Source organism: Octodon degus, unplaced genomic scaffold, assembly GCF_000260255.1.
Source record: "Octodon degus isolate 3935 unplaced genomic scaffold, OctDeg1.0 scaffold00011, whole genome shotgun sequence".
Classification (NCBI taxonomy): domain Eukaryota; kingdom Metazoa; phylum Chordata; class Mammalia; order Rodentia; family Octodontidae; genus Octodon; species Octodon degus.
Window position 1 is genome coordinate 14,644,699 of NW_004524587.1, and position 26,756 is coordinate 14,671,454.

General features: G+C 50.2%; 5 protein-coding genes across 13 annotated transcripts in view; 3 read left to right on the forward strand and 2 right to left on the reverse strand.

Moving 5' to 3' along the window:
* The window catches only part of Gfod2 (glucose-fructose oxidoreductase domain containing 2), a 64,861-nt gene extending 54,292 nt beyond the window's left edge, over positions 1 to 10,569 (forward strand). For both annotated transcript variants that reach the window (XM_004625856.2, XM_023709442.1), the window contains one exon: positions 8,989 to 10,569. In XM_004625856.2, the coding sequence (XP_004625913.1) occupies positions 8,989 to 9,887 (899 nt within the window). In that variant the 3' untranslated portion in view covers positions 9,888 to 10,569. The remainder of the gene's footprint in view (positions 1 to 8,988) is intronic.
* A 2,299-nt stretch (positions 10,570 to 12,868) lies between these two features.
* Positions 12,869 to 16,477, reverse strand: CUNH16orf86 (chromosome unknown C16orf86 homolog). The gene is made up of 4 exons (XM_023709217.1): positions 16,441 to 16,477; positions 15,990 to 16,216; positions 15,422 to 15,603; positions 12,869 to 15,321 (listed from the first exon to the last, which is right to left on the reverse strand). The coding sequence occupies exons 1-4, from the start codon at positions 16,468 to 16,470 to the stop codon at positions 14,921 to 14,923; spliced, it is 840 nt and encodes a 279-aa protein (XP_023564985.1). The 5' UTR covers positions 16,471 to 16,477; the 3' UTR covers positions 12,869 to 14,920.
* Positions 16,478 to 16,587: 110 nt separating this feature from the next.
* Positions 16,588 to 21,108, forward strand: Enkd1 (enkurin domain containing 1). The gene is made up of 8 exons (XM_004626025.2): positions 16,588 to 16,866; positions 17,029 to 17,127; positions 17,214 to 17,408; positions 18,492 to 18,661; positions 20,082 to 20,207; positions 20,301 to 20,464; positions 20,554 to 20,690; positions 20,780 to 21,108. The coding sequence occupies exons 2-8, from the start codon at positions 17,043 to 17,045 to the stop codon at positions 20,938 to 20,940; spliced, it is 1,038 nt and encodes a 345-aa protein (XP_004626082.1). The 5' UTR covers positions 16,588 to 16,866; positions 17,029 to 17,042; the 3' UTR covers positions 20,941 to 21,108.
* Positions 21,109 to 21,305: 197 nt separating this feature from the next.
* Positions 21,306 to 23,105, reverse strand: Pard6a (par-6 family cell polarity regulator alpha). Of its 2 annotated transcripts, none has more exons than XM_004625858.3 (3): positions 22,955 to 23,105; positions 22,364 to 22,586; positions 21,306 to 22,161 (listed from the first exon to the last, which is right to left on the reverse strand). In XM_004625858.3, the coding sequence occupies exons 1-3, from the start codon at positions 23,015 to 23,017 to the stop codon at positions 21,410 to 21,412; spliced, it is 1,038 nt and encodes a 345-aa protein (XP_004625915.1). In that variant the 5' UTR covers positions 23,018 to 23,105; the 3' UTR covers positions 21,306 to 21,409. The 2 variants fall into 2 exon arrangements, with proteins under 2 accessions (XP_004625915.1, XP_004625914.1); XM_004625857.3 differs by having other exon boundaries at positions 21,306 to 22,164.
* Acd (ACD, shelterin complex subunit and telomerase recruitment factor) lies at positions 22,627 to 26,751 on the forward strand. 7 transcript variants are annotated; one of them, XM_004626026.2, is made up of 12 exons: positions 22,631 to 22,866; positions 23,956 to 24,120; positions 24,202 to 24,338; positions 24,465 to 24,558; positions 24,646 to 24,722; positions 24,929 to 24,973; positions 25,083 to 25,117; positions 25,267 to 25,418; positions 25,497 to 25,593; positions 25,907 to 26,277; positions 26,412 to 26,503; positions 26,578 to 26,751. In XM_004626026.2, exons 2-12 carry the CDS (start codon positions 24,022 to 24,024, stop codon positions 26,648 to 26,650), a joined length of 1,272 nt encoding a protein of 423 aa, XP_004626083.1. In that variant the 5' UTR covers positions 22,631 to 22,866; positions 23,956 to 24,021; the 3' UTR covers positions 26,651 to 26,751. The 7 variants fall into 7 exon arrangements, with proteins under 7 accessions (XP_023564983.1, XP_023564979.1, XP_023564982.1 ...); XM_023709214.1 differs by having other exon boundaries at positions 22,629 to 22,866; positions 25,907 to 26,503; positions 26,578 to 26,738; XM_023709215.1 differs by having other exon boundaries at positions 22,627 to 22,866; positions 23,956 to 24,028; positions 25,907 to 26,747.
* Positions 26,752 to 26,756: the final 5 nt, after the last annotated feature.

The following is a 26,756-nucleotide window of genomic DNA, read 5'->3' on the forward strand; positions in this document are numbered from 1 at the left end:
GCTGAGGATACAGCTTAGGATGCCTGGTACCACAAAAAAAAAAAAAAAAAAAGATTAAAAAAAAAAAAAAAAGACTGATCTTGATATAAGGTCCTACCTGTGGTCCCTTTCAGGCCCTCTCAGCATCTGTGGGTCCCCATGAAAGGGGGCTGTTAATTCCTGCCCAGCACATCGCTTCCAGGATGGTATACAGCTGCCCTCTAAATGCTGTATAGGAATGTTGCTATGTCCCCATTGCAAGGGAGGGCTTGGCTTTCCTGTTGTCGCAAGTGGGAGAGTGGATGTGACCAAGTTTATTTTTAAAACAAAACAGAGCAGGATTCTCCTCTAGATTTTCATTAGGTGAATGTTCACCAAGTTTAATGTACCCTAGAAGTACAACTAAGCATTTCAAGTTATCTCAGATGTGAAGTGCTTTCCTGTGGGTTGTCAGATATAATGTCTTAAAAATAAAACCTGTCCTCTCTATCTAGAAAGCTCTGAAAGTGTCTAGTTGTTATTCTTCAGATGCACAACAGGGCAGACATAATTGTATTGACAGGTGTAAAAATACAATGTGTTTAAAAGACCCTCAGTAGCACTTCATCTAGCTGCATAGTCTCAGGTTCCCATGTATGAATCTCTATATATGGGAGACAATATGTTTTGCATTCTCCCATAGGAGTCTTTGTTTCATTCCTGTTACTAGGGCTGTGTCTCTTCCTGTCTTTTTATTTGTGTTACTTTTGTTTTAATTAAGGACATTCGCTTTAGATCTGTAGTCTTTTTAGAGTGGGGTGGGGGAGACATAATTACTTAGCTCTGTAGTTATTAAAGTATTCTAATTTTAGGTCAGCTCTTCCAGACCTGTGAGAAGTATATCACAGTTACCTAAAGTGCCCATTTAATTCAGCATCCTTTTGACATTGTTCTGTGCTAGTCTAAGTATTATAAAATACTGCAGTGTCAAGCATGGTGACACATGCCTGTAATCTCAGTGGGAGACTAAGGCATAAGGCAAGTGGATTGCCATGAGTTCAAGGCCACTTTGAATTGCTTGGTGAGACCCTGCCCTAAAACAAAACAATCAAACCTACTTTCCTACTAGCAAAGCCTTCTTCCTTTAAAAAAAAAAAAAAGGTAGAAGAGTTGTTACCTGGGTTTTGTCATACATAAAAGTACTGTTTTTCTTGGGCTTTTTCACCTTGCCACCATTGTGAAATGATCTAGTAGGCCTCTCTGTAGACAAATGAGGGTGTTCTGGATGCAGTCTATGAAACCTGCCCCCGTGGTATGTTCTTAGGAACAAAGAAGTGCTCTATGTAGCCCCCAGGCTGCTCTTCTGGGCCAAGTTCAAGACAGCTTGAACTAGAGGAAGGTTTGCAGCTTGAACCCTCATCCTCCAGAAAACCTGAACTTAAAAAACACTCGGGTTTGGGGGTGTAGGTCGTGTGCTTAGCATACTGGAAGCCCGAGGTTCCATCTCCAGCACTGAAGAAAAAGCATTCAGTATCATGTTTCCCATTCCTGGGAGGCAAAAAACAGTTTCAGCATCGCTAATCTCTGACTACCTGGCAGGAGAGCTAGATAAACTTATAAACATGTATTTCAGGTCTTCCTAAAGGTAAAGCCTGTGCAGCTGTCCACAGGAGGTGGTTTACCTCTTTGTGCCTTTGATTCCCACGCTGATAAGGCAATAAGGATCTTGTATTCAAAAGCTCAAGGAAGGGGCCAGGGAGACGGCTCAGTGGAATAAGCGCTTCCCTGGCAAGCACAAGGGCTTGAGTTCAATCCCTAGTTCCACCAAAAAAAAAAAAAAAAAAAAGCTCAAGAACTTCTCCCCTTTCCTTCTCAATCCTTTTTGTGGCGTGAAACAGAGATTCCTTGTCCTGATATAACCACCACCAAACTCCTAGCTGTCATTAAAAATCTCTTTCCTCACAACTTGCCTCTGCATTATACTCCAGTGTTCTCACCAGCCCCAGCAGTGACTTGTTACAGTAGGAAGCTTCTGATCATCCAGAGCTGCAGTCCTCCAATGGGGATTTGTGTCTAAGAACCTAATTTGCTTGTTACCTCTCTGATCAACCACATATGTTAAACAGCCAAATGGCTGAGTTCTCCCCCAGCATGGCGCTTCTCCTGTCCCTAATCTAGAAATCTTATAAGTATGGAGGAATGTTGCAGGTGCATTAGTAATAGCAGTCAGGCTCTTCACCTTCCTGCCCTGAGTGGGTGACACCAGGCTGGGCATATCCCAGTTGTTTTCTCAACATCCTTTGTAAAGTTTCTGTTGTTGTTTGTTTTGGGTCTTGTGAGACAATATCTTGCTAGTAGTTCAGGCTAGCCTTGAACTCACTATGTAGCAGCTGCAGCAGTCCTCTGGCTTCATCCTCCTAAGTGCTGAGATTACAGGTTTGCATCACTGCACTTGGCAGTTTCTGTTATTTAGGGGAAAGCAGGAGATTTGGGGGTGCATTGACAACAGGCTGCTGATCCACAGGCACTCCTCCTTCCTGTAGTTCATTATTCTGGGAGTTCAGGCCAGACTCCTATGTGTGACAGTGGTAAGTATTCTGTGGGCTTCTTGAGGGTCAGGGTAGTAGGGATGGTAGGAACTGAGGAGAGCAAGGAAGATTTCCAAAGGCACCAAACCATTTCCTGTGTACTTTGCAGAGTATAAGTTTTCAAAGGGTTAGGCTGGGCTTACCTCTATATAAGAGGGTCAGTGAATAGCACATATAATAAAAACACCCTTTTCATGCTGAGTTTTAAACATCTTTTTCGAAACTTAAATTTTTCAAAGTACTGAACACAGAAAATACTTGAAGAATGTAGGTTCTCTATGAGTCTTAAAATCTGAATCACACGGGGCCGGGGAGATGGCTCAGTGGAACAAGCGCTTCCCTGGCAAGCGTAAGGGCCTGAGTTCAATGTTCAATCCCCTGTTCCGCAAAACAAACAAACAAACAAAAAAACAAAATAAATCACAGTGCTTCTCTTTGCTCTTTGCTTATGTTGTCTGCTCAGCCTCCCCTGTGGTGATGGTAATAAACACACTCTTGGCAGAGCTGTGCTAGGCCAGGCACTCTACACTGCCTCTGTTGACTCAGTCTTTTTTCCCTGAAAAGTAGATAGAATTCATTTTACAGTAGTAAACCAAAGCCAAAAGAGGTTCATAATTTTTAAAATTTTTGTTTTTGTTTTGATACTGATGATTGAACCCAGGGTATTTGCACTAAGCAATGTCCCCAGCCCTCATTTTATTTTTTATTAGTGCCTATTTATTTTACAATTGAATTTCAGTGTGGTATTTTCACATATGTATATAATTTTTGATTAGTCAAGTGTGGGGCCACTCTCCTGTAATTCTAGCACTCAGGGGAGGGTAAGGCAAGAATATTGCAAGTTTGAGCTCAACCTGAGCCAAAAATTAGGCTAGATGCAATGGAACACACCTGTAATCCCAGCATTCTAGACAGCTGAGGCAGGAAGATCACAAGTCTAAGCCTAACCTTGACAATTTAGCAAGACCCTGCCCCTGCCTCAAAATAAAAAGTGAAACAAAAGGCTGGAAATGTAGCTTAGTGTGAAGGTCCCACAAAAAAAGAAAATACTTAATTTGCATTTCCAGAAAGAAATTTTGACCACAGAAAATTTGGCTTCAACATTTAAGTTCATGGGCTGGAGAGATGGCTCAGTGGTCTAAAGCACCTACTTGGAACAAGCTTGGCAAAGCACAGGGACCGCGGTTCAATCCCCCAGCACCACATGCCAGCCAGCCCCGCCCCCTGGTGGGCTGAGCTGGCCACACACACACACACACACACACACACTAAATAAAGGTTAAAAAAAATTAAAAAAAAAAAACATTTAAGTTCAGGAGCCGGGGAGATGGCTCAGTAGAATAAGCACTTCCCTGGCAAGTGCGAGGGTCTGAGTTCAATCCCCAGTTCCACCAAAATAAGTAAATATTAAAAAAAAAAAAATTAAGTTCAGCACTAATGATTGGTAGGTGGTCACCTGTGCTGGACCTCCCCATCATGTAAGGCATCAATTTTATAGTTTCTTCTGTTTGATAGCAAGATTTATAGTCCTTGGTAACCATTATTTCTGCTGCAAGATGGTCAGATGAGTTCCCTTGCTGTGCCTGTGAGAACAGAATCCATCTGAGTCCATCTGTACAAGATGCACCTGCAGCAAGTCACCCAAAATAATCTCTGTTCCAGCCACTGCTCTTGTCTGCAGAGGTTATTAGCTCTGCACAGCTAGAGAAGGTGCTGTCTGGACTCAGCAGCCCTGGGCCTGGGGCACCCAGCCTTTGAACTGCTCCCTAACCAGAAATTGCATATAGAATGCAGAGAGCCTAGATGGCAGAGGTGAGGAGTTGGTACACACACTGTTGGTCTTCAACCAGAACAGTGAGCAGAAGTTGGTCCAGAGCAGACCTGCACTGTCCCCATGAACCCCAGTCCTGTCTGTCCATCCTCCAGTGTCAGGATCACTGCCTCTCCCCAGCCAGAAGGACCTGCACAGGAGCCCCGTCCACTTCAGTGCCTAGGCTACAAAGAGCAGGTGAGGGGCCGTGGTAAACCAAAGATAGCAAAAAGAAAATTTTAGAAGAGTCCCAAATAATAGATAAAGGTCTTAGAAGTAGGCTACTGTTAAGATTTGGGCTTTTATTCTAAATAAGTCATTGGGAGGTTTTTTGTAAAGGAAGATTTGTATGAGTGATCTGAGCCAGCTTAGGTGTTGTATTAAGTTTTCCATTGTTACCACAAAATATCTAAGTTAAACAACTTAAAAGGAGCAAAAGTTTGCTTTGACTGAGGCACCAAAAGCACAACATCCAGGTGGGGAGCACATGGAAGAAAAGAACTGCTTGCCCATGGCAACCAGAAAGCAGAGAGGTGAGGCCAAGATCCCAATAACTTGCTCAGAGGCCACCCCCAGCTCCACTAGACCCGAGCTCCAAAAGGCCTGCCCCTTCTCACTTTCACCAAGGGCTGGGTTCCTAGAAGGCAGAACAGGCCTTTGGAGGACTTTCATGTTTTAAGTTAAAAGTGGGGGGGGGGGGCTGGTGAGATGGCTCAGTGGTCTAAAGCACCTACTTAGAACAAGCTAAGCTAAGCAAAGCACAGGGACAGCGGTTCAATCCCCCAGCACCACATACCAGCCAGCCCCACCCCCTGATGGGCTGAGCTGGCCACACACACACAAATAAACAAACAAATAAATAAATAATTAAAAAAAAGTTAGGGGGGCCGGGAAGATGGCTCAGTAGAATAAGCTCTTCCCTGGCAAGCACAAGGGACTGAGTTCAATCCCTGGTTCGGGGGGGGGGGGAGGCTTTAACAGAACCACGCTTGTGCCGGCAAGATAGCTCAGTGGACTGAGCACCTGCTTAGACAAGTGCAAGAGTTCGATCCCTGGCACCGCATGCTGCACTGACCCAGCCCTGGGGTGCACAGAGCTGGGCACTGAGAATGGGCCTGGTGACGCATGCCTGTAAGTAATCCCAGCGCTGGGGAGACTGAAAATAGGATCAGTGCAAGTCCAGGCTGCATAGTGAGACCCTGTACCAAATACATTAAAAACAAACAAACAAACAAAAAAAAAAAAAACAAAAAAAAAACAGAGCCAATACTTACCTGGCAGGGGAGATATCATGATCACGAAGAACAGAGCAACCCTAACTGCTGTGAGGAGACTGAGGCAGGCTGAGCTGGGGACCCAATTAAATGACCATTGCATAATCCAGCAAAAAACGGTGGTGACTTGGACAAGGAAGGTGGTACTGCAAATTAATATAGTTGGAAGGCTAAACCAACAAGATTTATTGAAAACTGGGCATGGTGGTGCATACCTATAACCCCAGCACTCAGGAGGCTCAGGCAGGAGGATCACCATGAATTTGAAGCCCGCCTAGGCTACATAGTGAATTTAAGGCCAGCTTGAACTGTGTAGTGATACCCGTGTCTCAAATAACAACAAAAAGTAGGATGTGAGTGATTTTGGCTGGAGAAATAAATGAGGATGCCCTAAGGAAACAGGGAGCATCAAGAGCCCTACATCACATCCTCTGCCATGAGTGACTTTGGAAGTGACACTCCTGATCACTTATCCAAATTCTCACATTGGTTATAGCTCTTTGTAATCCCACTTCTCGTGTTATCTGGTATCTGCCCAGGAACTTGGAACTCTTAACTCTTGGCTTTCTCTTGCCTCTGTGACTTTGTCCTCTCTGGATGCTCTTTGCTCCTTCTGCTCCTTTAGATGACCCCAGTGTCATCCCTTGTGATGCCTCCCTGGATCCTTCATCTGCGTCTAACCTTTATTTATTTATTTTTTTTTGGGGGGGTGGAACTGGGAATTGAACTCAGTCCCTTGCGCTTGCCAGGGAAGTGCTTATTCCACTGAGCCATCTCCCTGGCCCCATGCATCTAACCTTTAAATTGAAGAAGCCCATGATTTCTAGACGAAACTGTGGTAGCGGGTTTTAAGTGGCACACTGTGGGCAGTGACTGTTGATGAGAAATGGAATACTGTGACATCCTTTCCCCAGCTCACTGTGACTTCTGAACTTATGTCTAGTCTGTACTGCTTCTTGGACTGTTTTCTGTTGGAGGTACCAGCATAGCATTTCCTTCAATTTAAGCCACCCTAAACTCAACTCAGGTGTTAGTGTCTTGCAGCTCTGTGTAGCTTCATGCACTTTCACCTTGAAACCTGGCGGAGGGCTGAGCCTTTCCATTTGCTTATAGGGAAGCTGTGCAGCCTCTGGCCCACTCTTCTGGGCTTTGTCTGCCTTGTTTTGCTCTGAGTGCATGACAGATGCAGGAGACCCAGAAAAATTGTTTTTACCTCCTTTCCCCCCTTACTGGAGGCAAGCAAGGTTTTGTTTTCTTTTCTTTTGTGTGACACTGGGGCTTGAAAGGACCTTTGCACTGAGCTACATCCTTGTGCCCTTTTGAGGCACTAATGAGCTCGAATTTGTAGTACTTCTACCTCATCCTCCCAAAATTCTGGGATTATAGGCATATACCACCATACCTAGGTAAGAGATAAGCAGTCTCTAGCTTTTTGGCCATTTGAACTTACTGGACCAGTGTTTTCAGTGAGCAACCTGCAGCAGGTTTAGAAACTGCGTTCTCTCTCTCTCTCTCTCTCTCTCTCTCTCTCTCTCTCTCTCTATATATATATATATATATATATATATATATATATATATAGTACAGGGTCTACAAGGGTTTCACTGTGTAGATCAGACTTGTAGTGATTCTCTTTTCAGCCTACCAAGCACTGGGATTATAGGTGCACCACCATGCCCAGTCTCAGCTGCCATCTCAGTGTGCCCCAGGAGCGGGGCTGGCATGGCATGCCAAGAATTGAACCCTGGCCACTGCTAGAAACCTCTCTGGAGTTAGAACTGAAGGCCAGGCACATTTCCTAGGCTACAAATTGATAATCTCAACCCAGACTGATGATCTAATAAATGCCTAGCTGTAGAAAGACCTGTCCAGGGGCTGGGGTGATAGCTCAGTAGAATAAGCGCTTCCCTGGCAAGCACAAGGACCTGAGTTCAATCCCCAGTTATGCCAAATAAAAAAAAAAAGACCTATCTATAACACATGTCTGCCTCTCCAGCCTGTGTTAATCGGGGTTCTCTAGAGAAACAGAATCAGGCCGGAGAGATAGCTCAGTAGAATAAGCGTTTGCCTGGCAAGCGCAGGGTCCTGAGTTCAATCTCTGGTACCGTGGAAAAAAAGAAACAAAAAAAGGAAATGATGAAAGGATGTGGAAAGAGACATTTACGAAATTGGCTCATGTAGTTGTAGGGGCTGAAAAGTCCAAAATCCACAGGACAGGTGAGCATGTGGAAATTCTGGCAAGAATCTATGTTGCAAACTTGGTCCAGATGACATTCTAGAGACTAAATTCTCTCTCTATCAGAGGACCTGGCTTTTAAGGATTTCTATTGGTTATATAATCTGATTTGCTCACTTGCGCGTGCTGTCTCTCTCTCCTCACTATATATAGTTCAGGCTGGCCTTGAGCTTACCGTGTCACCCAGGCTGGCCTCAAATTCAAAGCATTCTTCTTGCCTCAGTCTCCCAAATGCTAAGATTACAAACTGGAATTACAGGTGTGCACCACCATGCCTGGCTCAATTCTTGATTTAAATCATATTTTAAGAAACAGTTCAGGGGCTGGGGAGATGGCTCAGTGGAATAAGTGCTTCTCTGGTGAGCACAAGGGCCTGAGTTCAATCCCCAGTTCCACCAAAAAAAAAAAAAAGAAGAAAAGAAACAGTTCAGCCAGGTGTGGTAGTACACATCTGTAATCCCAGCATTCACGATGCTGGGGCAAGAGGATCACTGTGAGTTTAAAATCAGCCTGGAAAAAAAAAAAAAAAAAGCCTGGGCTACATAATGAGTTCAAGGCCAGTCTGAACTACATAGACCCTGTCTCAAAAAGAAAAAAAAAGAACCTACTCCTCTGAAACCATGGCATCATAATCCCAGGAGGCTGAGGCAGGACCACAAGTTCAAGGCCAGCCCAGGCAATTTAGTAGGACCCTAAATTTTGTCTCAAAATACAAAATAAAAAAGGTCTGGGGATTTGGCTCAGTGCAAAGATCTCAGGGCCTGTCCCCAGCACTGGGCCGGGAATGGAATTGGGAGCAGTGCTGCTCCTCTTTATCCAGTCCATAACTTTGTCCAGTCTAGTCACTAGGACTGTTTTCAGTCTAAGCTAACATGTCTTTCCTGGGTCCATCTGCTTGGAGAAGTAAGATTTTTCCTATTTAGTGGCACATACCTGTAACACCAGCACTCTTGAAGGTGTAGGCAGGATTGTAAGTCCCATCCTGGGCAATTTAGCAAGACTTTATCCTAAAAAGGACTGGGGGTGTAGCTGAGTGTGAAGGTCCTGGTTCAGTGCACCTCCCACAATTCTCTGATGCAAGTCCCTTGGAACTTTGAGATTTCCCTTATGTCTTACTCATAGGTATTGGGAAGAATGTGGTCTGTGAGAAGGCAGCAACCTCAGTGGACGCCTTCCGGATGGTGACAGCCTCCCGCTACTATCCACAGCTGATGAGCCTGGTGGGGAACGTGCTGCGCTTCCTGCCTGCCTTCGTGCGCATGAAGCAGCTGATTGCAGAGCATTATGTTGGCGCAGTGATGATCTGTGATGCCCGCATCTACGCAGGCAGCCTGCTCAGCCCCAGCTATGGCTGGATCTGCGATGAGCTGATGGGGGGAGGGGGCCTGCACACCATGGGCACCTACATCGTGGACCTGTTGACCCACTTGACCGGCCAGAAAGCTGAGAAGGTACATGGGCTGCTCAAGACATTTGTGAGGCAGAATGCTGCCATCCGAGGCATCCGGCATGTCACCAGCGATGACTTCTGTTTCTTCCAAATGCTCATGGGTGGAGGAGTATGCAGCACAGTGACACTTAACTTCAACATGCCAGGCGCCTTTGTGCATGAAGTCATGGTGGTGGGCTCTGCGGGTCGCCTTGTTGCTCGCGGAGCTGACCTCTATGGGCAAAAGAACTCTGCCACACAAGAGGAGCTGCTAGTGAGGGACTCACTGGCTGTGGGTGCAGGGCTGCCTGAACAGGGGCCTCAGGATGTCCCGCTGCTCTACCTGAAGGGCATGGTCTACATGGTGCAGGCTTTGCGCCAGTCCTTCCAGGGGCAAGGGGACCGCCGCACCTGGGACCGCACCCCTGTCTCTATGGCTGCCTCATTCGAGGATGGGCTCTACATGCAAAGTGTGGTAGATGCCATCAAAAAGTCAAGCCGATCTGGGGAGTGGGAGACTGTGGAGGTTCTGACAGAGGAGCCTGATGCCAACCAGAACCTGTGTGAGGCACTTCAGCGGAATAACCTATGAGCCTGTGATTGGGCTCCCTGCCACAGGGCACAGGAATCAGGGAGGGAGCGATGATGAAAGTATAGCTGGCCATGGCAGAGACAATGTCATTCATTTAGTAATTCAGCTTGGACTAGGGCAGATAGAAGATTGAAGGTGGCCCAGGGAAATCTCCCTTCCGTCTGTTCATTTATTCCTCAGACTTGAGGAGTAAATGAGCCTACTGCCACAGCCTACTACCTACTACCACCTCCAACACACCTACTACCACAGCCTAGACTAGCATTGTTGTGTAGGGCAGATCTGCTGCCAGGCCTCTTCATGGCTCTGCTAGTCAGCAAGACCAGTAAAATCTTAGTTTGGGCTCTTCAATATGATGTGATCTGAGAGAATGAAAAAGTCTAGCAAAGAGCCACCTGGGCTGAGATCTGAGGAGAAATGATAAGAAGCCTTATTATTTCCATGCCCATGCCCTCCTTGGGACCTGGGGCATCTCAGGTTAGTGGGGCAGCAAGTCATCCCTCAGGGATCCTCACCTGCCCTCCCATCTGACCGCACCAGGCTGACCTGCAAGGAGGAAGGGCTTTGTATTCAGTAAGCTCTCGGGCTGTTGACTTAGGCCAAAGGCCTCTGACTTGGTGGAGAGAAGATACGCAGAGCCATAGAACATTTGATGAATGTCACTATAAATCACAAAAAGTGATATCTTGGTGTGTTTTTTTTTGTTTGGTGATTGGGTTTTTTAATAGCGAAAAGCTTATTTATTGCTGTGGAAAGATCCTCAAAACTGCATAGCATGGCCTGGGGAGATAGCTCAGTAGAATAAGTGCTTGCCTAGCAAGCACATCAATCCCCAGTACCACAAAAAAAAAAAAACAAAACAAAACAAAAAACTGCACAGCAGCTCTGAGCCTACAGTGGATCCCATATGCCTGCCCCTCATCTCTGGCTTGTTCCCTCATAGCTGAGTCCCATAAGTCCTCCAAAGAAATGTTTCCTCAGGACAGGACACAGTCATGGGGTGGGGGTGGGGGGTGTCAGGCTTGCCACTTCAGGCAGTCGGTGAGAACCTGGGACCTCCTAGGCTGGAAAGCAGGAGGGTTCTGTTCTTAAAAATATGGTGTGGCTCCAGGAGGGCCCTCTGAAGAAGATGAGTTTGAGGATGAAGGGCTCACTGCCCCTTGGCACAAGTTTGGCACCAGGCAGACAGGGACAACCCGTTAGCCACTCAGTCAGAGGTGGGTGGCGTGTTGAGAAAGGACACATCTGACCCAGTGTTTTCTTTGCCAGCTGCTGAGCTGTGAAGCCTGGACAAATTCCGTTGCATTCTTCAGCCTTCCTCCACTTCCTGTGAGCCCCTGGCCAGAAAAGCCCAGGGAGAGCTTCATCTCTTACTGAGGTCACCAGGCCTGTTTTCCTGCACTGTTCTGTTTTCATGCCTTGTCCGTGTGAAGATAAAATAAGGGTTAGTGTTGGAGAGTACTTACGGCATTCTGGGTCTATAGGGTAAGCACTTTAAGCATATTACTTAATCTCCAAACCACTCTACTAAGGTACTATTAATAGGCTCATTATTCAGCTCAAAAACAGGCATGGGGGCAAAATTACATGGGTTGTAAGTGATGGGATGCCGGAGCCTGGTAAAGACCATGTGATGACAGCATCTGACCAAGAGCTGTGCTTGATCCCAGTGCTCAGGAATCCCCCAGGCACTAGGCACTGCCCCTCCTGCGGCAGCGATCTGCTTGGCCTGGACTGGGAGAAGAACTGCAGAGTGCCCCTTTTCAGGCTGGACATTGGCAGTGAAAAGAGAGGCTACCTGCTGTACCTGGAGTCCTCAGCTACACTCCAAGCTCTGTTACTAGGATACCAAAGCCTCCTAAATTTAGGAGTTGACCAAGAAAACCCAAGATGTTCCTACATAAGAAAGGGCAGTGTTGCTGCCCAGAGTGGCTAAAGTTAGGGTTTGGAGGATTTACAAAGACTGATCTCCCAAGAGCTGGAGCTTATTGCAGTGGACCTAATGCAGACCTACTTTTTTGAGGATCCCTGATCCTCAGAGGGCACCTCTCAGTCTAGGTTCATCACCCACACCACCCTGAGATCGTTAACATTCTGTATCATGGGATTAGAGCCTGTTGGTTCCTTCACCCTAGGAAATGGAGGAGAGTTGGGCCTTGAGTGGCCCAAATGCTTGTGACCCAGGGAGCTTGTAGTGACTTGAGCCCAAAACTGGTTCCTAGCTTGTCCTGCAGCGCCCCCTCCTGGAGGAAGGTAGCATGTCCCTAGATTTGTTTCCGAGATCTCAGGGTGCTGGTTAATTGCACTCAAGTCAAAGTGGTTTTTCCTGGCCAGTGAAAATGAAATTCACTTCCCTCCTCTGAAATAGCAACCAAAAGAGAGTTTCTAAAATATCCATCACTGAGTCACCAGCCTGCAACCAAATCTGTAGCTCACACTCAGACCTGACAGCTGTTGCTCCATCTTGTCTCTTCCCCCATTCTGTCCTTCACACTTCTGTCCATGCAGCCCTCACAGTGTCCATTCCAGACCCCGCTTTCACCCAGACTTGACCAACCTGCACCCCTGATGGTTGTGCCATCTGTGTTGGCCACACTGAGCAGCCCTCCTGCACAGGATTGGCATCTTCCACATCAGCAAGGGGTCTTGTCCTCCCCCTGGAAGGTAGAATTTCTGCCCTTCAGGAATAGTTGAAAGGCTGCCTCGTCATCCCTCACCCCACTGCCTGTAGTCCCATATGTCCACTTGAATCACGCTGCCTCAGAATTGTCCCTTATATTGAGCTTCCAGAACCATTATAGACTTGTTTCTTCCTGTTTAGACACCACTATGGGTCACAGGCCTCAGGAATTGTAGCTCAGCTCCTTTTTTTTGGGGGGGTGATGTTCAGGATGCCTTCAGGGCAGGTCTGGTTTGGCTTGAGGATGAGGGGATTGAAGCACAGCATCCTGAGCCTGACTGCTTTGTTTTATTAGGCACTTAAACATCTGAGCTAATGGGCAGACCCCCACCCTCAGCTCCTTTCTGAACATGATTTCCCACCTCAGTTGTAGGGAGATCAAGAGTAGAGCTTCCTTCTCTGTGATGGCTTTCCCACATCACCCCAGACACCAGCCAGAGAGAGCAGATGCTTAGCCCTCTTGGGTCAGCCCGTACGCCAGAAAGCCCCCAGCGTGTGATCTCTTGAAGGGCTGCTTTTCTGTGGGCATTTGCTTCCTCAGCCACAAAGTGAAGAAGTCAAACTCCTTTATTTAGCTCTGGAACACTGACAGATCTGTGCCCGTGTCCCTGGACAAGATTCAGTTTTCACGGCACCTGTGATGGTAGGATCACTGAAGGGAGAAATGTCCTGACCCCAAAGCTTGCCTCTCTTGCCATGGGAAGATGCCAGGAAAGGACCATGCTGGTTTTCATCTTACTCCTTTCCTTCTACCTGGGCCTGCCCACCCCATACCTCCAATGGTTATGCCAGGCCATCTTTCAAGATCTGCTGGTTGGGTTCCAGATGGCTTCTGCCAATTCAAATGCTGATCTGTCCTTTCCACAGCCTCCATTCCTCACTGTGGTCTCCCTTGTTTGCTGCCTCTTATGGAAGCCTTCTGCTAGGTAGGTGCGATGCAGTGCTGCACGTGCTTGGGGACTTCGGAGTTGCAAAGACAGTTATTACCTCAATGGCAGTAGGTGCAGGTGCTGCAATGCAGGGCAACACTGCCACCAGGCGCAGCAGGAAAGGGGCGCTGAGTTGTCTGGGGTAGGTGTGTACTAGCCCAAGAAGGATAAAAGGATTTTAGACAGGGAAAGCCATGTACTGAGAGTGAAGGTAAGTAAAGATATGGCTGGTCAGGGTCAGGGAGTGACAGTCACTGAGAAGTTCTGACACTGCTAGAGCAAGAGAAGCAGTGTATTAGATGGGACAATGACACCATCAGAGGCACAGGTATGTGTGTCAGGGTCACTGCATGGATCTGGACCCAAGGTCTACAGTCTGATGTGCAGTTTGTACCTGGAGATGTCCAGGGGCCTCTAAGGAGGCTGAGCATGGGGTGTGAAAGGGCACATTTATCAGCCTTGATAGCAAATTGGCTGGTGGGATTTAAATAATAGAATAGTATCTGAGGTGACACCAGGATTCTGCTTCAAATGATTGTACAGAGGAGATACAGGAGGAAAAGCAGGTTGGAGGGAGGAGAAGTTATTTAATTTGGAATGTCCTACATTTGAAGTGCCTGAGAGCCACAGGAACACTAGGAGGCTAAGCTACTGCCCGTGCCCACATGGCCAGCTCTTCCCAGAGATCCTGAGAGCTAGAAGCAGCAGTCATTTGACATCGTGGCCACAGATTCCAGGGAGTACATTCACTGCCACCACTACCACCACCCTCTCTGCCTGCCAGAAAAAAGCAGACACCCTGTCACCAGGGCCTACTCCATGAGCGAGGTCTGGTCCATCTGTGTTGTGGAAATGAGTGATGAAGCTGCCACTCTTGGGGAAGTCAAACTCTGCTACCTCAGAAGGGGATGCCAAATGTTGGTCCCCTTGAGGTCAAGCTGGATTCAGGCCTGTCTGTGAAAGGCAAAGAGCAGGGCCAAACACCTGTTTCCTAGGACTTTTTTTGTTTTGTTTTTTCTGCCTCTAGTTCTAACCCTTCTTACCTCCCTCTTCATCTCCCACAGCCAGCCCCTCTAACCTTCAAATACACTTGGCAAGACTAAACACTTGGCAAGGCTAATTTCATAAGACCAGACCCCATACCTGCCCCACCCCCACTCCTAACTCAGATCTATTTTTCAAGGTCCAGGGCAATCCACATGACTGGCCAGGTTTCAAACCTCCATCCTTCTCAGCTTCTTTCCTAATTCAAGCATTCTATTTGGGGAACCAAAGTCTTAGAAAAGGAAAAATGTTTATTTTCCACAAGTCCATGTTTCCAAGTGGGTACAGAGTTTGAATTCCCTTCTTCATATGATGGTCTAGGCTGACAGACTGAGGCTTGGCTTAGGCCTGGAAGGAGGGGAACCTTCAGGGAGTGAAAGTCACTTGTACTGAGGGGACAGTGGGGGCACGAGAGGAGCAGCACAGACACTCAGCATCTTGTTGATGTCTACCTGTGTTGACTTGTCCACTTCAGCCTTGAGGCAGCCACTTGCCCCCAGGCTGGGCAAGCCACCAGGTTCCACTCCAGTCTGCTTGCTCAGGGGAGCCAGAGAAGGGGTGGGTGGCACTAATGCCATGGGGCAAGGCAAACCAAGGCCTAAGCCCAGCTCACCTGCCATGGGCAGCAAGTCCTGAAGCTGCTTCACACCCACCTCAGGAACCAGAGGCAGTGCCAGCTCGGGCTCCATCTTGATTTCCCTGTTCCCTTCCTCTGCCTGGTTCAGCTCAGGGTTGCAATAGTTGATGTACTGGTACAGTGGGCGCAGACGCTGGGCCTTTCCTGCAAGGATCCAGGGCAGAGCAGGGGCTGGAGTGCAAGCCAATGCCATGTCAGATCCAGCCAACAGAGGAAAAGGCGAGGCCCAGGGATTGCTACTCACGCTCCAGCATCTCTGGGGTTGCACACATTGTGTTGGCCACAGCTGGTAGCACAGAAGCCCCAAGACTCTTGCGTTTCTTGGTTTTTTTGGTCTGTTTGGCAGAGGGTGAGGGCTCACTCTGACTGCCCTCTGGCTCCTCCCTCTTCAGCGACAGTGTTCCTGGTGGCAGTTCAGCTTCGATCCTAGGATAAGCATGGTGGCGAGGCCCTTGGAGGTACTGGGACCAGAGACAAGAACCCTGAGGAGACATCCTTCAGTCTCTGGTTCAGGTACTTTCAGTCGAGGGACCTGCCATGTCTGCCCATGACCCCAGGGCTAGATAGCAGCCATCCTTTTCCTGGTCAGTGAAGCCCAGAACAGATACACCCCCTGTGTTCATGTGAGCTCAGTGCTCTATAGACCTTGAAGTTCCATTGCTTAGTGGTTCATACAGCAGGGGAACACAAGGGGTGGACAGTATTGGTAGTGCAGGGGGCCAGGAATCTGCATGTGTGCAGGATTTAGGATTCCTGGAGTATGTGGTCCATGCCCTAGCCCTTCAGCTCCCTTCCTCTGAAACCCCCCTCACTTGACTGGCTTCTTCTTTAGCCCATGACTGGTCCTCTCAGTGGCGCCCACAGGCCTGGGGCCCTTTTCTCCGGTGGCCTCTGGCTCTGCCTCTAGTCCCATCTCCTGCTTGAGCCCTTTTTCCTGGCGTTCTGGCTCTGAGCAATCTCCTGTTGGGCACTTGTCTTCATCCTGGGCTTTACAAGTCTCTTGCACTGGAAGCAGGCACTGATCTCCTGTCACTGGACACTAGAGTTTATTAATAGGTTATTAGTCAACATGACCAGGTGAAGGATGTAGGGGTCAGACATTACTCACCAAACAGAATAAAGAGCATCAGCCAGGGCCCCTTCCTGCCTGTAGGGTCTGGTTGGTCGTTAGGGTGTGGGGTCAGATTTAGGTTACCAAATATTTAATGGCTAGTCGCCCTAACCATCATTCATCTCAGGGTTTTGAGCATAGCTACCACAGACCTCTGTGACATGGCCCTGCCCTAAGGCCATCCCCTCATGGGCTCCTGGGCACTTCTTGGCCTCTTCAAAGGCCACGGCTGCACAAGGTCGGTGTATCCTTGACGGTTACCAGAGGGAGGGCAGACCCGGAAAAGCTGGACTGATGAACTCTTTGCTGACAGGGAAAAACAGAAGGGAGACAAAGTCTAAACTGGGGAGACCAGTGGCCCCTCCACCCACCCTCTGTTGGAACTACAATTCCCAGAAGCCTTTTCGCTAGGGTCATTGATCCCTGCTCTCAGGGAGGGAAGCTATTTGTTGCCTGGCAACAGAAACTCCTTTAGGGTAGGACAAGCTGGCGGTATAACTACTTGAGTGAACCTCTGCCAGACTTTGCGGGAGAGGGGCTGCTAACCCGAACCGGAGGAAAAGTGGGCTACGATCCAGGTCTTGGAGGTGGTGAACGCGGGTCAGACCCAGGGGCTGGAGGCGGGGAGAAGGCGGGTAATGGGGGCACCGCAGGGCTGAAGCGTTCGTCGAGGGGGAGGGTTGGGGGAGGGGCACGGGCGGGAAATGCACTGAACTGCAGGCCTCGGCGAACCGTTGCAGGCGGCGACTTAGACATGTGTGAGGGTCCGTCCCACATCTCGGGGCCCATCCCTCCAGATCCCACGCTGTGCCCCGACTACTACCGGCGGCCAGCCTCGGGTGAGTTGGCGGGTACTACAGTGGGGTGAGGCACCCGTTTCATCGCTAAGCCCTATACCCTACATTCCTCCTTCCCCACCGCTCAGCCCAAGGGCGCCTTGAGGGAAATGCGCTGAAGCTGGACGTGCTGACCTGGGACCAAGACCTGGATGCCACGCTTCTGCGCGGCCCACGCATCAGGCCTGGAGCCCGAGAGATCCTGGAGCATGGGCAGCGCGGCGCGGGGGACGTGCTGCTCCAACTAGAGGGCATCTCTCTTGGTCCAGGGCCCTCTCCCAAGAGTAAGTCCCAGAGGGGTAGTGAGGTAGTCAGATGTCAAAAACAGATAAAAGCCCTGTTGGTGGTGCATGGCTGTGATCTCAGCGCTTGGAGGAAGAGGCAGGGATTCAAGCCAGCCTGGGTTACATAGTGAGTTCAAGGTTAGTCTAAACTACTTAGTGAGACCCTGTCTAAAAAATTGCTGAGATCAAGCTGGATGTGATGCCTGGTGCATGCCTGTAGTCGCAGCTTTCAGGATTCTGAAGAGCAGGAGGATTGCTTGAGTCATGAGCCCAGCCTGGACAACATAATGAGGTCTTATCTTAACAAAAAACAAACAAACAAAAAAAGAAGATAAAAATCACCTGCTCATGACTAGGGAGATAGCTCAGTAGAATAAGTGCTTGCCTGGCAAGTCAAGGGCCTGAGTTCAATCCCCAATTCCAGGGGAAAAAAAATCACCTGCTCCCTCTCTGAGTAGAGGTCAGGCTTTGGTCCTGGTCTGTTTGCACAATATAAGAGGGAAATTCAATCCCTCCCCAAAAGAGTGGACTGCATGAGATTGTACACATAAAACTTTAGCTTTTTCATGCATCCATGCATTAGAGAAATGTTTATTGAGTACCTGCTGTAGTAGGCCCTGTAAATGCTACAACAGGATTTTTTTCCTGGTACCAGGGGTCAAACTCAGAACCATGTGCTTGCCAGGCAGGGTGCTTATGCTGCTGAGCTATCTTCCCAGCCCTAGAAACAAGATTAAACACAAGTATAGGCCATCGTAAAGTCATATGGAGGCAATAAACTAGTGAAGAGGAATACATGATTAATGGTATACTGCACTATAAGAATGTAAAAGATAATCAAGTATTTTCTGGGAGCTTGAGCCTAGTCTGAACAATATAGCAACTTAGTAAAAACCTGTCTAAAAATAAAAAATAAAACCAAAAAACTGGGATGTAAATAGAGTATTTGTGTTGGATCTAACTTAGATGCAGAGGTCAGAGATTCTTTCTGCAGGGGATAAGTATGAGCTTGTGTATGGTCTGATGTATGTTGGGCTGCGGGGGCCACATGTAGGCCACAGTCTGGCAGCATCTTTTCCCCAGAGAAGGACCCTAAAGACCACGAAAAAGAAAACCTGAGGCGTATCAGGGAGATCCAGAGGCGCTACAGAGAGCAGCACAGCCGGGAGCAGGGCCAACCCAGGCCACTGAAGGCACTGTGGCGCTCACCCAAGTATGACAAGGTGGAGTCCCGAGTTAAGGCACAGCTGCAGGTATCTCTCAGAGAACCAGAAATATTGTCCCTCTTGGCCCCTGGGCTTTTACACCCTGGTCTAGTTAGGGGGAGGGAAGAAGTCATGGGGTACAAAGGTAACAAAAGACCAAGAGAGAATGTAGAGGTGTCTTCTTAGAAATGGTGATGGCTGGGTTGATCCTGAGGCATCAGTAGGAATTAACCAAGTAGAGAATGGAAGAGAATGTTCCAGAGATGGAACTGCACAGGTAAAAGTTGAGAGAACAGAGGAAGTATAGGTAGTAGGGATCAGGCAAGAAGGAACTAGACCACATGCCACTTGTCAACAGTCAACATTTCCTTTTTCCTTTTTTTTTTTGGATGCTGACAAATGAACCTGGGGCCTCTTATACACTAAGTATGTGCCCTACCATTGAGATTACCTTTAGCCCTTCAATATATATTTCTTTTCTTTTTCTTTTTTTTGTAGTACCGGGATTGAACTCAGTACCCTGTGCTTGCCAGGCAAGCACTTATTCTACTGAGCTATCTCCCTGACTCCTCAATATATATTTCTGAGAACAACAAGGAGGGTAAGGGTGAGAATATAGTGGTAGTGCTCTGTCTCCCATAGATACCATTCCTGTATCTAGAGACTCAGGAAGAAACAGAATTGAGAAAAAAGACAAGGCCACATGAGGAGGTATTGAGGCTGAAGCATCTGTGGAACTGCCAGGGGGTGGGACTGTGTCCAACAGGCAGATGGATACTTAGGTCTGGAGCTCTGGCATGAGACCCAGCAGTTATTGATGAGAAGGTTGAGAACAATGAGACCAAAGAAGTAGCAACCTGCATTTGAAGGCTTGATGGCCAACTTTAAGTGACTGGAGTGTTCTGGAATTGGGAAGTTTGTCTAGGAAGGAAAAGAATGGTAGCTGGACCAGCACTGAGACAGAAAAGGGGTGGTTTTTTTTTTTTTTTTTTTTTTTTTTTTTTTCCGCAGAACCAGGGATTGAACTCAGGGCCTTGCACTTGCCAGGCAAGCGCTTAATCTACTGAGCCATCTCCCTGGCCCCTGATTTATTGTTCTCTTAAAGAGGAGTTAGGGATGTAGTTCAGTGGAAGAGAGCTTGCCTCCAATATGCAAGGACCTGGGTTTGATACTCCTTACTGAAAGGAAAAAAAAAAAAAAGCTGCGAAACACACATGTTTAAATGCTGATGAGCAGAAACATTCCTTCAAGGAAGGAGGCCCATATGGATGGGGATAGAAAGGTAAGGTTCTGACAAGCAAGAGAGACAAGAGACATGGATTTTTTTTTTTTTTTTTTGGTGGTACTGGGGATTGAACTCAGGGCCCCATGCACTCTATCTCCAAGCTACAGTCCCAGCACTATGGACTTGTAACCTAAGACTCTGATCTTAATATGACTGATTCCTCTATTCTGCCCTGCCCTCCAGGAGCCTGGCCCTTCCTCTGTGACAGAGCCTGCTCACTTCCTGCGGGCACACTCCCGCTGTGGCCCTGGGTTACCACCACCCCGAGTCCCCAGTCCCCAGCTTACCCCATCAAGTCCTAAAGCCAAGGTGAGAGAATGTGGAGGACAGGAGGAAGAGAATGGTGGGCTATTGGCACAACACATGCTGTTGGTACCCCTCCATGCTTGCCATGTCCTACAGGGGCCACGCCGAGGTGTGGACTTTATTAGTCACAATGCCCAAGCTGCCAAGAGGGCCCCGCGGCGCCATTCTCGCTCACTGCAGATCCTGGCCCAGGTACTGGAACGGCAACGGGAAGCCCAGGAGCACTACAACACCACACAGAAGGGCCACGTTCCCCATTAGTAGGTCCCACTGTCCGACACCCAGGGGGAGGGAGTTGGGATCCAGTCTCCACCCCAGCATCATCAACCCTGGGCTTGGGCCTCTGCAGTTTGCTGGAGCGCAAAGATCTTTGGCAGCGGGAGGCTGAGGCCCAGCAACGAAACCAGCCAGACCCCACCATGCCCCCAGGCCACACTCGCATGCCTGAGGACCAGAGGCTGGAGACACTGAACAATCTGCTGCAGAGTGAGTACTTGAGCAAGAGGGGCTGGATGGGGAGCTCCCTGGGGACCACACATCCCTGCCCAGCAATCAATGTTCCTGGCAACTTATAGCCCAGACCCAGCTGCTGCGTGAGCTGGTACTGCTGCCTGCTGGTGCAGATTCGCTGAGAGCCCAGGGCCACCGTGCTGAGCTGGACCGGAAGCTGGTGCAGGTGGAAGAAGCCATCAAGATCTTTTCTCGACCCAAAGTGTTTGTGAAGATGGATGCCTGAGCCCCTTTATAGGAGCAGGGCCAGGGAGGCCCATGCTGAGGACTTCCACACAGCTGCCAAGGGCAGGGTCAGGCCACATCAGAGAGAAGAGGGCTGAAAATAGCTGCAGTTGGGGGCATAGTACCCCAGAGCACTCTTCCCAATCACCAATGCCTACAGAACAATCCCAACCTTTTAACCCTTTGTCAAAATTAAACATTTTGTACAGAGTTGGATTTGTTACCATAAGAGCTTTTCTACTCTACAAAGCCAAGCTTGATAGCTCTTCTACTGCTTGACTACGGGAGGGTTTCCCCATACCAGGACAGAGGCAGCTTAGATCAAAGAGAAGGAGGCTGGGGCTGGAACACAGAAGGACCATGTTGGTAACTGTAGAAAATCTTTAATGTTGCCCAGGTTAAGAGGGCCCTGTGAGCAAGCTAAAACCTCCCAGTGTAAAGTCCTTGCCATGTCCCAGCAGCCTTGCCTGTCAGAGGCTGAAGCCACTACCATCTCCTCGTATGCTACTTTCCCAGTCAGAGCTGGCCTGTTCTTGGCCATCCAGGGAGGGCAGAGAGCTGCGGGCACCTGGAAGTAGGCAGCCAGGATGCAGGTCCCAGCATGGGGACCCCTGAGATAGCCCATTAGAACAGGGAGTCTGGCGGTTCTCAAGGACCAGGTCACTGCTGTCATCATCACTGTCGGGCTCAGTAGGGCCAGGTCCTGCAGAGGGAGGCCTTGTCAGACGCCCAGATGCCCCTCGCACCACATTGTTTCGCTGGTTGGCAGGCTTGACGGTGACAATAAGGTTATGGCTGTTGGCAACCATCATGTCTGTCACTTGGTCCAAGGTCTTCCCAGCCACTTCAATGCCATTGACCTCGAGGATCTCATCACTGACTGCCAGTAGCCCTGTACTCTCGGCCAGGCCCCCACGTACCAGGCGGGAGATGAAGATTCCTGGAACCCGCTCAAGGCCCTGGGGAGCCACACGGACGCTCATGCCATCTCTGATGTAGAAGCCCAAGGGGCGGTCTGAACCGTGCTTATGCAGCCGCACCCGTCGGTGGGTCTCAGGCAGGAGGTCCACATCTATCACTGAGGAAACCTGGCGAAAATCTTGGGGCAGGCCGATTAGCAAAGGAGGCCGGGTACGCAGTGGTGCCACTGGGCGCAGCAAGAGCCCTTTCTTGCGCCGCTGCAGAGAGTTGGAGGCAAAAGCCAGGCCACTGGAGTCAGCTTCTGCTGCAGGGAAAGAGGGTGTTGAGATCAGAGACTGCTTTCCCACTTGGGCCTTTTACAGTGGGCAGTGTCGCTATTTTCTACCACTTGGAGGTCAGGCGAAGGGCAGGGACTGCAGAGTGTGAAACCTGGGTACCTTGGGTATGGACTAATCCTTGTAGCCCTGCCCTTTTAACCTTACCCCACGAGACCCCATCCTCACCCCGTTTCTGCACGAGTAGGCGCAGTGGTGGGGGCCCGCTGGCCAGAGCCCGGTGCAGGCTGTCATCGTTGGTGAGGGGCAGCAGGTCGCCGTGAGCATCCGTGTAGCCAAGCAGCACATCCAGGCCTGGGATCTGGTGCACCGTACGTAACAATCGTGAGAATTCCTGGAAGCCGCTCACCGAAGCGCGGGGCAGTGCGAAGCGTCGGAACTCGGCGTCAAACTGGAGGCAGAGGGTGAGGGAGAGAGAAAAGGGTCAGGACAGAGCCCGCACCCTTTTCTCACCATAGCTCTGAGGCTGTCAGGGGTGGGAAAGAACGGGCTGCTGCAAACGCTGCAGCCTTAAACCCAAACAGCTCCAATACGGGGACGCTATCCGACCGCCCCCCCCCCATGCACCTCGGCCACAGAGGGACTTTGCAGGCCAGCAGCAGATGGAAGATGGATGGGGGCTGGCAGGCTGAAAAGCAGAATGAGACGTGGAGGATGGAGGACAGAAAGAGGTGAAAAGGACCAAGGAGCCCAAAAGGGAGAGAGGGAATTGGGAGCGCCTAGGGCCGGCGCGGGAGCCGGGGCCCACGGAGCCCTTACTTTGCTCTTCACCTCGACGATGCTGTCAGGACTGCGCCCCGGAGTCCTCTGCGGCCTGGCCATGGCGGGGCCGGGCGGGCCGGGGACGCTGCCCCAAGCAGCCCGCGGAGGCGCAGGTGCACAGCCCGGCCGGCCCGCCCGCGCCGCCCCGCCCCTGGCGGTAGCGATCGCCCCGCCCTCCCATCCGGACCTTGACGTCAAGGGGGCAGTGACACTGAGCAACGCTGAGCCCGCGTTTCCTAGGAAACGGAGATGGGGGTGGGAAAAGTAATCTCTGCTCTGACGTCATTACGCTATGATTCGTGAGCCCCGGGACTCTGAAGAAAGAGCAACTCGGCCAATCCGCGAGGGGGGAATGCAGGAAGTGACATTTATTGAGTGGTGTCTGTGTATTACTTCTCCCGGCTAAAATACACAAGGCTGTGTATTTTGTAGAGAAAGCAGTCATACTAAATGTTTGCTGACGCCTTCGGGTTCACACGGCAAGGTGGCTTCGAGCCACCTCGTTCAGACTATCTTCAGCCGGTCTCGGGTCTTGGATCCCTCTGCAGATCCGCGATAGCCTCTGGCTCCTTTCAGAAGACACGGGAGTATTGAACGACCCAAAAGCCAGGGTGCTTTTCTTTTTCTTTTTGTCTTTGAGACAGGGTCTCGCTATGCAGTTTAGGTTGCCTTGAGTTTACTTTGTAGCCCAGGCTGGTCTCGAACTTGCAACTATTCTAGTGCTAGGATTACAGGCGCGCTACCACGCCCAGTTTTGGGGGGGTGCCGGAAATTGAATTTAGGATCTTGAACTTGCTAGGCAGATGCTGTGCCGCTGAGCTATATCCCCAGCCTAGATGCTCGGGTAAGAATAATCGGGCCAGCAACCCTCCCACTGAGCAGACACCTGCACTCATAAATTTCCCAACGCGTTGTCCTGGCGCGCACGCGCGGCGAACATTGGGCGGGGCCTGGGCCCTGGGACCCGCCCGAACGTCACGCGCTTCCTCTTCCGACAGGGGGCGGGGCAGCGGCGCGGGCGGGAAACCTCTGCCAGCTGCTTTCCAATAGGTGCCGCGGCGGGAATGGCAGGTATGGGGACTCTGGTGTTGCGGCCTTGGATTCGAGAGTTGATCCTGGGGTCGGAGGCACTCTCAAATCCACAAGCTGGGCAGCTCCTTAAGGTAAGCCTCCACTCGTGGCCCAGAGCCCGGGGCAGGAACTGGGCCCGGGATGGTGAGATTGACATGGGACGCTGTGGTCAGGTGTTGCAGGATGTGGTGACCGCGGGCCCATCCCACACCCCTGACATCCTTGACGGCGGGGCCATGCTGCTTGTGTCTGACGGGACCCACAGTGTCCGATGTTTGGTGACACAAGAGGCCCTGAACACTTCAGACTGGTGAGAAAGATGCTGGACTCCCGGAGGCTCCAGCACAGCTGGGGAGGGCAAGGGCGTGTTTGAGCCCAAGGTGGGCGGGGCTGTGTCCGAGAGAGCTAGGTGGTGAGGGTTGCACTCCCCCTGCAGGGAGGAGAAGGAGTTCGGATTCACTGGGGCCGAGGGCCGGCTACTCTTAGTGCAAGACTGTGGGGTATGCGTCCAGATTGCTGATCGTGGCTCGGTGAGTGCTGAGGCTGGTGTGGGCAGGTTACTGGACCTCGGTCTTCTCAACAATACTTGAGTTCCACCCTCCCACCAATTTCTGCAGCCTGCAGAGTTCTACCTCCAGGTGAACCGATTCAACCTGCTGCCCACAGAGCAGCCCCGGATACCGGTGACTGGTTGGTAAGTGATGTGGCCAAAGGCTCTGGGTGTAATGTAGTGGCAGAGCACTTGATATCTGAAGCCCAGGCTTCAATTCCTGGTGCGGGGATGGGGGGGGGGACATATCTCCACCTTCTGTCTACCTAGCAGGAGGCCTACATAGGCGTTTGGGTGGAAGGACTTGGGTCTTCAGTACCATTGACTACCTACCATCCTCTCTTCCCCAGCAACCAGGACCTGGATGTGCAGAGAAAGCTCTATGACTACCTAGAGTAAGTCTGCACTTGGGCTCTGGAACCAAGTGAGGTCTATTTGGGGGTGGAAGATCTGGGTAGACAGGCCCCAGGATTGTTCTTGAGGCCTGCCACTCTGTTTCTGTAGGGACCACCTTTCAGAGTCCAACTCTTCCAATGCAGGTACTGGTAGAGGTTTTCCAGTGACCCTACCAAACTCCCTGTGGAGTAACCTTTCCTGCTGTCACCCCATGTTTCCTCAGTAAGTACCTCTCCACATTCTATTTCCTTTCTTCTTGAGCTTCAATCCATTGTCTGGTCCCCTGTCCCAGGCCTAACACTGTCTCAGCTTCTGAATGAGGTACAGGAGGACCAGGAACATCGGGGGGCGCTGGTTCACTTGGCTGCAAGCTGCCTAATCCTGGCAGGCCCTTGCACAGCACCCCCCCTCACCCGCTGGGCTGCCTCTCGCTGCAATACCACGGTCAGTGTGGGGCTTCCCTCGGAAAGTGTCAGGGTAAGGAGTAGGGCAAGGGCCAGGCTGAGAGTTCATGTCCTATAGGAAGAAGTCCTGTACACTGTTCCCAGCTTATTGCTGCACATCTCTGAGAATGACCAGCAAATTCTGAACTCTCTGGGCTCAAGTCAGAGGACACAGGGTAAGAGCTAAAAAAGTTAAAAGGGGAGTTCCTGGGGCCCAGGACCCACAATGCTGAACCACCCAAGAAACCCCAGATCATGAACCTAACTCCACCACAGTGGGCTCTCTAAGATTTATCTCTGATCCTGATCTCCTGACATTTCCTCTTAGCTGCTCAGGGGCAGTGGTGCTCAGGCCAGAAAAACTGGTCAGTTGACTTCCTAGCCTGTGCAGGATGCTGTGAAATGGTGTGAGGAGAGTGGAGTGAATACAGACCTTACAGCTCTCTGAGCCAAAAGGGCTGTATCCACAGTATTGCCCCTCTTCCTCAGGAGCCCCTGCCTTACCTGAGTATGAGCCTATAGAAGACAGCAGTGCCAGCATCAGCCTTCTGCCCGCCCTATCTTCGGCTGCTCCAGACCCAGTGCAGAAGGATAACGTCCAGCCTTCACCAATCATTCGCGCAGCCCCTGAGCCCCTGCTTCCCAATTCCCCACCCCGCAGTCAGACACCCAACTCTTCACCTCTGACGTGCACTCCCAGTCTCCCACCCCTTGGCAAGGCTGCCAGTCCACATCAGGCTCATAATACCAGGCCTCAGAAGCTTACCCTGGAGTTCAAGGAGCAAGGGTCAACCCCTTACAAACAGCAGCCTTCTCCAGGGACCAGAGCCAAGACAGCTCAGGAGCCCTGTGTTGTCTGGGTGAGCATTGTTCCTCTACAACTGGAGAGGAGAATAGCAAGGGCCTTGGACAGAGCTGGAAGGGGAGTGGGGATAGCCTTTGATGGGGTTAGGGAGCCTTGTTGGCCCCTTCCCAGACACTGCACCCCTTTTAGAATCCCCCCAAAAGGCATCGTGATGGTTCCGCCTTCCAGTATGAGTATGAGCCACCATGCGCCTCCCTCTGTGCCCAAGTCCAAGCAGCTAGGTGAGTACCCAGGACTGCCCTTTGTTGGTCACCAGTCCCAGGCCATCTTGACTGAAACCACAGTTTATTCCCAGGTTACCCCCCCAGCTTGTGGCCTGGGCTTTGCACTTTCTGATGGAGCCAGAGCCACAGCCTGAGCTGACTTAGTGTGAAGGATCATGCGAGCATATTGGAAGATATGCACACACAGTTCCAGACAAGGACAGAAAGCATCCCACACTCTGCTTCCTTCAAGTTTTTTAATAAAATAATC

What these genes read in the sequence shown, in the direction of transcription:
- CUNH16orf86 (XM_023709217.1), bottom strand. Translation starts at nt 16,470, where the DNA reads ATGGCCTTAGGGCAGGGCCATGTCACAGAG. An exon ending in CTAAAGAAGAAGCCAGTCAA is followed by an intron (nt 15,604 to 15,989) that starts GTGAGGGGGGTT and finishes TGCTTATCCTAG; the next exon opens with GATCGAAGCTGAACTGCCAC. An exon ending in AACCCCAGAGATGCTGGAGC is followed by an intron (nt 15,322 to 15,421) that starts GTGAGTAGCAAT and finishes GGATCCTTGCAG; the next exon opens with GAAAGGCCCAGCGTCTGCGC.
- Enkd1 (XM_004626025.2), top strand. Translation starts at nt 17,043, where the DNA reads ATGTGTGAGGGTCCGTCCCACATCTCGGGGCCCATCCCTCCAGATCCC. An exon ending in CTACCGGCGGCCAGCCTCGG is followed by an intron (nt 17,128 to 17,213) that starts GTGAGTTGGCGG and finishes CCCACCGCTCAG; the next exon opens with CCCAAGGGCGCCTTGAGGGA. An exon ending in AAGGGCCACGTTCCCCATTA is followed by an intron (nt 20,465 to 20,553) that starts GTAGGTCCCACT and finishes GGGCCTCTGCAG; the next exon opens with TTTGCTGGAGCGCAAAGATC.
- Pard6a (XM_004625857.3), bottom strand. Translation starts at nt 23,017, where the DNA reads ATGGCCAGGCCGCAGAGGACTCCGGGGCGCAGTCCTGACAGCATCGTC. An exon ending in TCGTCGAGGTGAAGAGCAAA is followed by an intron (nt 22,587 to 22,954) that starts GTAAGGGCTCCG and finishes CTCTGCCTCCAG; the next exon opens with TTTGACGCCGAGTTCCGACG. An exon ending in CCTACTCGTGCAGAAACGGG is followed by an intron (nt 22,165 to 22,363) that starts GTGAGGATGGGG and finishes CTTTCCCTGCAG; the next exon opens with CAGAAGCTGACTCCAGTGGC.
- Acd (XM_023709211.1), top strand. Translation starts at nt 24,022, where the DNA reads ATGGCAGGTATGGGGACTCTGGTGTTGCGGCCTTGGATTCGAGAGTTG. An exon ending in GTCCAACTCTTCCAATGCAG is followed by an intron (nt 25,118 to 25,266) that starts GTACTGGTAGAG and finishes CCCCTGTCCCAG; the next exon opens with GCCTAACACTGTCTCAGCTT. An exon ending in CCTCTCGCTGCAATACCACG is followed by an intron (nt 25,419 to 25,496) that starts GTCAGTGTGGGG and finishes CATGTCCTATAG; the next exon opens with GAAGAAGTCCTGTACACTGT.